Consider the following 13,001-nt stretch of genomic DNA (forward strand, 5'->3'; position numbering starts at 1 on the left):
GCACAGGGTGAGAGGCGCTGTACATCTCACCAGTAGGGAACCTTGTTGATTAAAGACTCAGCGCGCTCTGGGTCGATTTTCAAAACTCCAACAGTACCCTGGGAGTATATATTTTTTTAAGTGCAACTCAAAAAGGAAGCATGTTTTCAAGGATAATCCCACAGAATCTGGCTATTTGTGTCAGTAGCAGATAGAGCCGACAACAGCGAGCAGAAATGAGCAACTTTAATTCGCCGGCCCTTTCACCTCCTCATTTCTTCAGGGTGTGTTATTCTGGTGAGTGTGCAGAGAGCTGGCTGGAATAGGAGCACAGAGCTAGGGAACTCCAGCCGGTAAAAATAAAATTAAAAAAAATATTAAAAGAAACCCAGAGGGATGCTGTTTCCCAGAAACCATCAACAAACATGTTTCAGAACTTGACTCTTAATTGTGGCCATCCCGTTCCTAGAGCCTGAGTCGTGGCTGTGTCAACACTGCCATTGTAGTCCTTGGTGCAGGCACATAATTACTCTGTAAATGTTTGCTCCAGGCTAAATCCCAGCATACAAAGGGGCAGAGAGAAAAAAGGAAGTATTTGTCTTTGCAGGAGACCAGAAAGTAAATACCATTCCTATTTGGAACTTATCTAGTTTGGGATTTTAACAAATTCAATCAAAATTTTTATAGTGATAAGTCTAAAGAAAACACACACTTTTAGGATTAAGTTAACGAGTGAACCCAAGAGTCACTTTTAATTTAAAATCTTACCTAAAAGGGAGTGAGGTGTCTAAGGACAAACTGGGCATTTCCAGGTAAGCCTTCAATATAAAACCAAGTCCAACCACCAGTTTATCAAGAGAAACGAACAAAACCAGAACCAAGAATCTCCTTCTCTTTTTATTTTTTTAAAGAGAGATGAGTGAGTGGGGGGGTGGGGGGGGGAAAGAAGCTGGACAAGCAAGGTCATTCCTGTCTCTCTTCTGCCCTGCTGATGTCACTCCAAATTCAGCATCTGACAGCGCCAGGCCTGGAGCGCCAGGTGAGCATTACTCCCTCTCTTACTCCCGTGGTCCCGTGCTATATAGAAGCCTTCAAGTCAAAATCCTTGCAAAAATTCTCTTACTGATAGGAAGATTTATTAGCAACTTGATTTTACACTAACATAAACCCCAGTATTATAGTTAATTCTTGTGCGAAGGGTCATCCCAGCTTCAAACCAGCATGGTAGAGAGGGTTGGGCAGAGATGCAGAGGTGTGTGAGGAATGGCCAGAGACCCCCACAGAGAGGACTGCACAGGGGGTCCTTGCTTGGGCAGAGGACAGATTGGGTTAAGGATGGGGAGAGAACAAGAAAAATGACCTCAAGCACTAAAAATACTTGCCCCTGCCCCCCCACACTTTACTTCCTCCTAAATCTCTTTACAGAGATCTCAGCAGTCCTCAACCCTGGCGACTCAAGGTGACCAAAAAGGTAGGCTAAACAAAAAAGGATGAAGACATCTGTTACTGTCACAATGAGCCACTGCTAAATTGAAACTTGTTTTTAAATTTAGATCCACTCAGGGGAAAACCTCCACTAAATTTTTAATGAAAATCAGGATATAGGAGAGGAGCTAGTACAGACGCCTTGATCTGCAATGCTTGAGGAGTACAACTAAGAAAATATTTTCTGTATTGATTCTATAAAATGTAACATAAATATAATGGATTTATGCACACATATTTTAAGGTGAGTAATGGGCAGAGATGCAGACACAGGTGAGCACTGGGCAGAGACTCACCCACAAGAGAGGAGAGATCACAGGGAGCCTCACGCTTAAAACACCTGGCACACATTTATTCAAAAAGTCAGTTTGCTGAGCCTGGTGGAGAATGCCTTGAATTCCAGCCCTTAGGAGGCAGACGAATTTCTGTGAATTCCCAGCCAGCCTGGTCTACATAGTGAGTTCATGGCCAGCCAGGGCCACATAGTAAAACCTTGTCTCAGAAAACAAAACAAAACAAAAGAAAAAAATCCACCAAAAACAAGAGAAAAAATAGAAAAAATAGCAACAACAACAACAAAAAACAGCACTGAAAAAACATGATTGTCACGGTCTCACTGGAGAGCAAATTTCAACTCAGCTCCCGGGTGGAAATCCAAGCAGGTGATTTGTGGAGCATCGCGGTTACCACAGGAGGATTATTTCCACATGATACTGCAGCAGAACTCTGCAATGAATTAAAGAGTATCTGCTGCTACAGAAACCCAAACTATATAGACTTGATGTATCAACACACTTCGCCTGTGTTACGCTATTGACTGTGAAAACGGAATCACTTCCACCTGTGAAACGCTTGCCTCACCGGTTCACTCACTCACGATGCACACATTACCATGTGTATGTGGGATGCCTTCGAACCATGTGGAGTGGTCTCAGCAGCTACCTTACAATGAAAATACTGTCTGTCTCTAAAGTATGAAACCTAAAAATTATTTGCCGAATTCATTATTTGAATGACAACTGGGGTGGTTGGAGAGATAATTTTAATGTAGGTAAATTAAAAAATGATGAAGCCCTGTTAAATATTTCAGCCTTAAGAACATCCCTTATAATATAAATGTTTATGAAGAGTGAAATCAGGGTCACTTGCACTTACTTGAAGTTGTATCCTGTGTCTCAGAAGATGATTCAACTAAAGACAAATGTACTGCAAATACGACTGATGGGTATATACATGATGAGTATGTGGTTGCATGCTTGTGTGGCTGTGCATGCATGTGTGTGACATACTTATGTGCACATATATGTAGTGGTAGGTGGTGGCATGTTTTTGTGGCTGTGTGTGCACATGGATATATGCATAGGTGGTGGCCAGAAGTCAACCGTGGGTGTCTTTCTTCAGGAGCCGTTCATCTTACCATTTAAGCAGGGCGTGGTGGCGCACGCCTGGCGCCTGTAATCCCAGCACTCGGGAGGCAGAGGCAGGCGGATCGCTGGGAGTTCGAGGCCAGCCTGGTCTACAAAGTGACTCCAGGACAGCCAAGGCTAACACAGAGAGACCTTGACTCAAAAAACAAAACAAAAACAACAACAAAAAAGTCTTTCATTGGCCTGAAGTACATGGGGTAGGAGCGCTGGCCACTGAGATCCAGAGAGCCCGTGTCTCTGCCTCCCTGGCATTGGTGTCACAAGCCTGTCCCAGCATGCCCAGCTTCTCCCATGGGTCCTAGGAACGGAATGCAAGCCCTCATACTTGCAAGGCAAACGCTATCAGCTGAACTATCTTCACTGTCCAAAGATTACCTTGACAGCTTTGGAATCTGGCTCTATAACCTGCTCATGCACGAAATTTCCCCTTGATTCATTTACCATTAATTAAAGGAAACTTTAAGTACTTAGAAAAAGTTTATTTGGAAGATACACATTCTTGGAAAATTAAAAATGCTTAATCCTATGTAAGGTTTGACATTTAGATACTTACTATGGATTAAACTACAGTGCAAATAAAAAAGTTTTTAAAAATCTTATATACAAGGTAGCTATCTGTCTTACAAGAATTAAAAGGTCAAAAATTAAAATTCTTTGTCCTTATGTCAAATTATTTTAAAGTTAAACTGTTATTTGATATAATAAAAATGAGTTAATTAAAATATATTTTCTGCATATGAAGAAAAATATTTATTCCTAATACTATCTTTATGGGGCCATTTTATGCTGAATAAGCAGAGCACATAGGATTACATTCTCATCCCATTTCTCCTTAAAGCTTCCAACAAGTCTCAGAAACTATAATTTAATTAATGGACTAAAGCTGCTCAAGGACATGTTGTGTGAGCTGACTGCACAGAGCAGAGCCCCACTGCTCCGCAGACACCACAGATGTCCAGGGACTCATGCTTTCTATGGTCTTAGCAAAAGTCCTGTGCATCCCTTGCTGGCATTTCAATTGCTGTTTTAAGTGTCTTTAAAGTAGACAAGAAGAATTATCCTGTGATGAAATTAACTTTTTTTTTTTTATGAAAAATAGTGCTTTTAATAATATAAAATGGGGTACTGTGCCCAGCACAAAGAAGTTAAAAGATGTCATTAACACAGTTGCATTTTTTAGATGAAATAAGCAATGCATTATATTTTAAACTTACCACAAGAGCAAAGAACACCATAAAGAAAAATGATAGACTGCTTGTGTAGCCAAGAAAGCCTGTAAAATACCAATAAAATAAAAAGCAATTTATAAGGCAAGTGATCCTGACTTACAAATGGAGCCATGCATCTCGGGCGTGTTTTCTATTGCAGCGTGGTGTCTGGGCCTCGGGCCCGTCTGTCACAGGTCATTATGTAGCTCTGCACAGCAGAACGGGAGCTGGCTTGCCACTAGCAGTGTAATGCAAGGGAAGGCTTGCTCCTTAACGCTCTGTTGTAAGGACTTCATTTTAGTGGGGCAGACAAAATGCTACCACAAGCCAAGTAATGCGTTAGCTGAGTGGGACTGAGAACTGAGCCACTGAAAATAGGCCAAGTTTAAAATGCTTTACAACCACTACCCTTCTAAAAACATGGTACTGTGAGGCTTAAAAGCGTCCCACTCTCTGCTTGCTCCCTCTCTTGCTCTCTCCTGCTCTCCTAAACAGATCCCAAGGTCCTTCCGACTCACCTATCTTGGGAAGCAGTGCAAGAGGGAACACGATGCCGACACAGATGATGATTAGCAGCGTCTGTCCATCAAGATACCAAGACCTGTTAGGAGAAACACTCTGTGTCAGGCACAGGACACAGGACCCATTCATGTCTGTTCTAACACACACACACACACACACACACACACACACACACACACACACAGAGAGAGAGAGAGAGAGAGAGAGAGAGAGAGAGAGAGAAAGGGAGAGAGACAGAGAGACAGAGAGAGCATCATCCAATAGGAAGAACCTACTTTTTTGTTAAATGTTCTTAGGAAATGCTTTTATTGTTAATCATGAATATTCACTTAGTGAATGCATTAAAACAATGTGAATATAAGCCTATAATCTCAGGACTTGGGAGGCAAAAGCAAGACCAACAGTTTGAGGCTGGTCTGGACTGTATAGTGAGACCTTGTCTTCAAACAACACCTAAACCAAAACAAACACACAGCAATGCTATGAGATGCCATTTTCAATTACCAAATTAACAAATGCTTAACAATGAGACAATAATCCATGTTGGTTACACTGATGAAAGCTAAGACTGTATTAGGTACCTTACAGAAAGCAAGTTGGCAAAAGATGCTAAGAGCTTTCATTTAATTATGCCCTGTAAGTCTTATAAATACTATGAAAATCAAAGAAATATCAGCAATACAAAGATTCTTTCTTACACAGTGATATTTATTGAGAACATTTAAAATAATGAAAATTGAAAAATACAGTGAAAACTGGAAGCAAGCAAATATTTAATAGTACAACTTTGAAAGAATGAACATAATGAGTATGTAGGTGTAGTCTGACATTGTTCTGGGAAAAACCAGATATTATTAGAAATGGACAGGAACGTCATAGTTTTTTCTTCTTTATAGTTTTCTACATTTCCTCAGAGTTTCAGGAAGGGGTATGCATTTCCAGCTTAATAGTGCTGAACTTTCCTCCAAGAGACATTAGGTTGCTGACTGAGAACGGTTAGTTAGTAGTATGGTCATGCATATGTTAATAAAAAGGAAACACGGGACAGAGGGCTAGTCAGTAAAGAGCCTGCCTTGCAAGCCTGAACAATTGCATTTGATCCATAGACCTCACCTTAAAAACAAAAAAGCTGGCCACTTGACACAATACCAGTGTATGCTGGGGACCTGGAGGCAGGCTTGCTGGCCAGACAGATCAGGCTCATTAGCAAAGTAAAAAACAATGAAAAGCTCCGTCTTTAAAAAAAGAAAGGTGCTGAGCGTGGTGGCGCACGCCTTTAATCCCAGCACTCGGGAGGCAGAGGCAGGTGGATTGCTGTGAGTTCGAGGCCAGCCTGGTCTACAAATCGAGTCCAGGACAGCCAAGGCTACACAGAGAAACCCTGTCTCAAAAAAACCAAAACAAAAACCAAAACAAAACAAAACAAAAAAACCCCCAAAGTTGTTGGTTTTAGGCCGGACGTGGTGGTGCATGCCTTTAATCCCAGCACTCAGGAGGCAGAGGCAGGTGGATCACTGAGTTCGAGGCCAGCCTGGTCTACAAAGCGAGTCCAGGACAGCCAAGGCTAACAGAGAGAGACCCTGTCTCAAAAAAAACAAAAACAAAAAAACAAAAAACAAAACAAAACAAAAAAGAAAGTAAATAACATCTAAGAAACATCATTCAAGGCTGTCGTCTGATCTCCACATACATGTGTGCATACACATGTGCGCACACACACACACATACACAGGAAGAACAAAGGACAAATTTCAGTAGAGAGGGAAAAATAGCACTCTGAATATATATTTAATAATAGTAACACATACTTTAATTTTTTATTCAATTAATATACAATATATATTATATAATATATTATACATAATAAATATATGCTTGTAACATCACAAATATCTAGTATGTACTATGTAATAAATATCTATTATATAATGGATATTTAATATCTAACAATAAAGTATAAATTAAATATTTAATTATTTTTAATAGAAATATATTACTTATTTGAATATATAAAACACATTTATATTTATTTGCATATATAACATATAAAATATAAAAATATTATATGTTTAAATATATATTTTAAAAGTCAGAGGTATATACCTAGAATAAAATATGGTTATTTCTATATGGTAGCACTATATGGGTACAGGTATATGATTTTAATTTCTTAGTACATCTATACAAAAATTAAAAAATTAAAGGTAATTCTTCAAGACCTTAATATATGCACATATGAAAGACAAACAATTCATAAAAGAAATACAACTAGCAAATACTTAGTAGGAAAAAAATCTAGTAACAGTTGCTATTTATGTGTATCTATTCTGAGATTATTGAAATTAAATTAGAAAAATAGGCAAACAATTGGCCCATCATGTATTTCTTATGTTATTGTCCAATTAGTACTCTCTCAAAAAAGAATGGCAGTATGCAACCAACACAATGAAAGTGCAGTGGCAATTAACCTAGAAAATCAGCAAAACATATAATTATAAACACAATTGTACCACATTAAGAAAATAAAACCCAACTGGGCAGTGGTGGCACACGCCTTTAATCCCAGCACTCAGGAGGCAGAGGCAGGCCAATATCTGAGTCCTAGGCCAGCCTGGTCTACAGAGTGAGTTTCAGGACAGCCAGGGCTACACAGAGAAACTCTGTCTTGGAAAAGAAAGAAAGAGGGAAGGAAGGAGGGAAGGAAGGAGGGAGGGAGAGAAGAAAGGAAAGAAGGAAGAAAAAGTGGTGGCACACGCCTGTAATCCCAGCACTTGGGAGGCAGAGGCAGGAGGATTGCTGTGAGTTCGAGGCCAGCCTGATCTACAAAGTGACTCCAGGACAGCCAAGGCTACACAGAGAAACCCTGTCTCGAAAAACAAAACAAAACAAAACAAAACAAAAACAAAACAAAACAAAAAAAGAAATGAAAACTCCGGAAAGAACAGGTTGGGAAACATCAGTAATTAATGGGGATCCTTTGGTAAGTGGGAGATGATATCAAAATCCCCCTCTGTGACAATCCGTTCTCTTTTGCTCTTGGAAGGTGGCCAGTGTCTCACTGTCCTGTCAAACTGAGACCCCTTTCCTTAGCCTGGCTTTAAGAGCTGGCTGCTGGCATGCATGGCCTCTACTGCTCAGGGCATCTCATCACGTCCTGCCTTGTGAGGGCATCCTTTCTGGTACACCTTTACTCATCACTGCTGGGGAGTGACAACATCCTCCTTAAGAGAGCAAGATTAGCCGCTGCAGCAGAAATAGCACCATGACCGCTTCCCCCTGCCCTGCTCTAACTCCACTGCAAATGTGCTGTCAGACGCACAAGTGTTTCCGCCCTGCAGGGCTAACGCTGTGCTCTCTGTATGCACTTGCGCAAGGCCCTCAGTGGCTGGTGTGCAGGAAGTGCTACAAAAGCAGCCAAACAATAAACACAAACTGATACTCAAATGCTCATCTTCTAGTCACTCGTGAATAGAGAAGCCAAATAGGAACTTCACAATAGCCCCTTCCTAAGAAGCACCTGGCAACTAAACTCTGAAGCTGGCAGCAAGCCCGGGCCCACTGTCTGAAATGTCTTTCCTTCTGGGACTCGGTATCAGACCCAGACGGTTGCATTGCCAGTAGAAAAATGGCCCCAAGGGAGTAGCTGAGCAGATTCCATCTGCTAGCACTGCTGTTCCTGCCGATAACAACACTGCATTGTACACTGAGTATCTGTTAAGCGGGGACAGCTCATGATCACTGTTCTAACCCTAATAAAGTAAAATAAAATAAAGAATGGTTACAAACCAATCTGACTCTTTAGGAGGAAAAACGAAACTCCAGGAAGGTGGAGCTGTGTAGAAGGGTGTGTGTTAAGCCATAGGACAGCAAACCCCCCCCCCCATAGGATTAAAGGACACGTTGAAATCCTGAGGTAGGGTTGCTATGCGTGGCCTGAAAACGGAATCCATGTGCATTTGTAAGAGTGGCGGACTGACAGCCCTGACTGGAGGCTGTGCCGGCATCAGACGTGTGGAGCTGGGGCATGCATGGCTGGAGGGGCTCAGAGACCACCCTGACCAGCATCTTCACTTCATGCGTCTGCAGATGGCCGCGATGGCCGCAGAAGAACCGTGGGCTCCCGGCAGGAGCGGTGCAGACACTTCCGGCAGGGTCTACGCCGAGTTCACCGCACGCTCTCAGACGCTCACCGCACGCTCTCAGACGCTCCCTCATCTATTCCAAGGTTGCGCTTCATTTTCTCCTTAGGACTGAACTTAAATCCTTAACGTGAATAGGGTTTTATTTTACACCTTAGTTTGTCTAGACAATGATTTCTGTATCGCTCACTCATTATCGATAAAGGCCACAGAAGAACATTCAGTGCAGTGGGCTTACATGTCACATGCATGTCCCAGACAACTGCACCGTGTCTGGCAAGGAAGACTGTCCAAAGAACAAATGAGACCGCGCCTAAGCCCAGAGAATACAAACCAGCAATGAGCAGTCTTAAAAAGTATACATCAAATAAATTTATTTTATAAACTAAGATTTTAGGAAAATTTACTGCACATAAATTTTTCTAAGAGGGGGAAAAAGAATTATCTAACCAAACTCCTGTTTTCCTACTGTGACCTAAATATACATTCTCTTTAAGCCAAAAGAATTAGAGTAAAAAGTTTTATACTTCCTAGAAAACTTGTTTGATCTGTGGATTTAGTCCTATATGATAAAAATGCTCCAACTATGAAACACAGAGTATAAATCCTTAGCTGCGTTGCAAATGCTTGGCACGCAGATGTTTTTTCCATTTTTTAAAATGAAAACCAGATTTATTTATAAGTTGCTTTAATTTCATTCTCAAATAGAATGGAACAAGAGTATCGTATGTTCTCAATTAGGATCTTGCTCACATCCCATATCAATTATGTAACTCAAATGCAAGACAACTTAATTGTGTCAATCATAGTCCCCTGACAAGACCATTAAATGTTAACAGAGAGCTCCCAACTTTTAACAGCTATAGATTTAAAAAATACACGTTATTCTAGGAAAAATACAGACGTATCATGAGTTTGATCTAAGTATTACTGATCTGGATTTCCAACAGTAACTTCTGAAATTAGTGCTTTGACAGCATCTTTCTAAAGGGCTACAGTTCACAAAGATATCAATACCCACAGACAACCCAGAAAATAAAGTCACCTGAGAGATCTGAATGGAAATTTACAGTAAGCCAAACCTTTAAACAAAACACCAATACCGCTTGGTCTTAGTGAAGAAATACTGCCACACAACTCCACCCAGGAATAAAGTGCCCACAAGCCACATTCATTACTGCAACATTTGTCTCTGACCTTACGAGATTAGGCTTCAAAGACTAATGCGCTGTAGCCAATTAATATAGTCTCTACATAAAGGAATATACTATATGTAAAACAATATGAGCCATCAAAAGTGTGCAATTTTAATAAACTCTGGGTGAAAATGGGTGAAGTATTTGAAACATGCAGTTCTTAAAAGACCATTTATGAGAGAAGTAGAACATTTATATAAAGTTTTTACTAATACAAATTAAACAGGAGTTAATTTTAATTGTTTAAAGCAAATGATAAAACTGCAATAGACGCGGCATTTGATTTAAAGTGAAAAATGCTTCGGCAGACAAAGCCCCTCAGCTCTAACAGCAGCTCTGCTACTCAGCGGTTTAACTATTTCTAGGTACCTAAAGCATGCTAATACAAGTCACCAAACCCAGGACCTAAAACCAAAAGATAAACAGACAAAACAAACACAAACTCAGGTGACATATGACAGCCATTAGGATTAACGGAATTTATTTACCTTTGACTCTGAGCTTCCTGGCAACCTCAATAACAAGGGAAACTCTGCCTTTAATTGAATGGCTGCCACTGGGATTTCCCTGTTCTCCACTTCACCCTGTGCTGCACACTTAGAAGCGTGTACATATGCACCATCTTATTTGCTCACCGTAATAGCTCGTTAAGGAAGCAACTTAACAAAGATAAGGTGTCAGAGCCCATTCTGGACAATATCGACCAGTACCTGGATACAGGGCGTGAAGATGGAGAAATAAAAAAGCTATAGGAGAAGATAGAAGAGATATGGTAGAAGAGATGAGAAAAAAAAATACAAGTATTTGGGAGGACTAACAGTAAACACTGTAGCTCTGAGTTTATTTTTCTCAGAGCTTTTATACAGTATTCATCCGTGTGAACCAGAAGATTCTTAGAACAGAAATAAAAGCTACCAATTACTTCTGTTATCTATATGCTTAGACTTCTTTCATCTCAAGGCCAAAGGAGGACATCAAGCTCACATCCTCACCTGGAATTAATGATAAATTTTCTTAGCCAACACAAGTATCTTGCCAAGTCCTCAAGGCTGTGTGAAAGTCTGCAAGCCAAGGTTGTAAGTCCTCTGGCCTGCTTCTGTTAAGCACTGTAAAACATGGCTCATGAAAATAAGGTCATTGGGTCCTCTTTTTTTTTTTTAATGATTTCTTTATTTAATGTGCACTGTTGTTTTGTCTGCATGTCTGTCTGTGTGAAGGTATCAAATCCTCTGGAACTGGAGTCACAGACAGTTGTGAGCTGCCATGTGGGTGCTGGGAATTGAACTTGGGTCCTCTAAAAGAGCAGCTGATGTTCCTGAATAGCTCAGCCATCTCTGCATCCCTTTCAGAATGCTTGTCTGTTTTTGCTTTTTTTCTGGTAGTGAGAATTGAACCCAGGGCCTTGGGCATGCTAGGTGAGCACTCTGTCTGGAAGTCACATACCCAGCCCTCACTGGTGCCCTCAAAGCACCAGGTAAAGAAACCTCCAGCTCATGACACGTTAGATGGTCAACAGCTTGAGGCTGACTAGCATGAAATGAATAAGATGCACTTTTATTTTTCCTCACATTGCCTTGAGTTCTTAGCTCCACATACACATTTCTCACTTGGAATTCAAATAACAAAAGTGGTTATTAATATTTCTGCAGCAAATACAAAAACATGTATTTCACGCAGTTACTTCTTAGAGCAGTCAGCTGTCTAAGAGAACACAGTCAGGAAGCACACAGATAGAGTTGGCTGTACATGGAGGTCCCTGGGAGCATGCTGTGGACCACGTGAAGGAAGTCTTCTGAGGATGAAGATGATGAAGGATGCTAGGACCCCATTGTCATTCCATCCTGACAGTTCCTATTTAGATGGAACATGACCGCAGTTTCCTTACACAAACACATGGGCCGCTTGTCTACTTTAAGAGAAGTCAACTTCTCTAAGCTGAAAACTAAACCTGGACGGTTCCCTCTGCATTCCAGATAGTTTGATAACCGGGGGAGCCAACCACATACTCCGGTCTAGAAACAGGGCAGTCCTTTGCTGTGGTTTGAAAACTCAGTAGAGTACCTGGACGATTGGTTTCTTACCCATAAAAGAGTTAAGTCAGCATCTTCTGTAGGAAGGGGCCTATGTTCTTAAAGGAAATATGCTATGGTTCAGTTTGATTCATAATATTCAGAAATGCTAAGTGAAACAAGCCCGTCCATAATGCTTTACGCTATCTAATATGAATTTCCCACAACAGCTTGCTGAAAGATGACAGTAAAAGTCATTCGATGTCCCTCACACAGTGTCCCCAGTGTCCCGAGGACTCCTCCACTGTCCTCCACCTTTCACACCATTAGCTGCATCTTTTCTTTTCTCTAAGAGCCAATTTGGATTAACCTACGAGGAGCACAGGGCCTGGGGCTTCAGAGCTTGAGGGTGGCTCATAAGCATTCACCTGTACAGGTTTTCTCTATTGTTTCACCCCACAAAACCTTAGGTGTCCCTTGTCACTAAGCTTTAATAAAAATGTAATGTGCCAGACTTGATAGCACATACATTTAATCCCAGCACTTGGGGAAAAAGGCAGGTGGCTGTCTGTGAGTTGGAGGCCAGCCTGGTCTACAAAGAGAGTTCCAGGACAACAAGGCTACACAGAGAAGCCCTGTCTTGAAAACAACAACAACAACAACAACAACAAAAAACAAAAAACAACCAAAAACCAAACTCAACCCAAACCAACCAATGAATGAATGAAAGACTGGATGAGTGGATTCAATGGAACATTTTTTCTTACCCACTGTGGTCACCAGGCAAAAATTCTGCAATAGCAGCAGGAAGTTCTGTTTTAATAATTAAAAGATAAGATGACATAGCTGCAAAAAGAACAAAAAGAATTTCTATTAGAATTTAACCATTCAAAGAATAAACTATTCAGGAACACGCAATGTTCATTGGGCCTTGGGCAGCAGACAGAAGTTAACTCACAGTGAACTATCCCAAATACAAAGACAGCAGAAAGGAAGGTTAGTGACTCTGTAGAGAAGAATTGGTAAGTTTATCACA

The 13,001-nt window shown here is 40.9% G+C and overlaps 1 protein-coding gene across 2 annotated transcripts in view; it reads right to left on the bottom strand.

Annotated features, from left to right (window-relative positions):
• Positions 1-13,001, bottom strand: part of SLC38A6 (solute carrier family 38 member 6) — a 60,498-nt gene that overhangs the window by 11,836 nt on the left and 35,661 nt on the right. For both annotated transcript variants that reach the window (XM_084793005.1, XM_084793004.1), the window contains exons 6-8: positions 12,733-12,811; positions 4,618-4,700; positions 4,106-4,164 (exon numbers count right to left, since the gene is read on the bottom strand). In XM_084793005.1, coding sequence (XP_084649131.1) covers positions 4,106-4,164; positions 4,618-4,700; positions 12,733-12,811 — 221 coding nt within the window. The remainder of the gene's footprint in view (positions 1-4,105; positions 4,165-4,617; positions 4,701-12,732; positions 12,812-13,001) is intronic.

This window comes from Acomys minous (assembly GCF_964271855.1).
Source record: "Acomys minous genome assembly, chromosome: 8".
Taxonomy (NCBI): Eukaryota; Metazoa; Chordata; class Mammalia; order Rodentia; family Muridae; genus Acomys; species Acomys minous.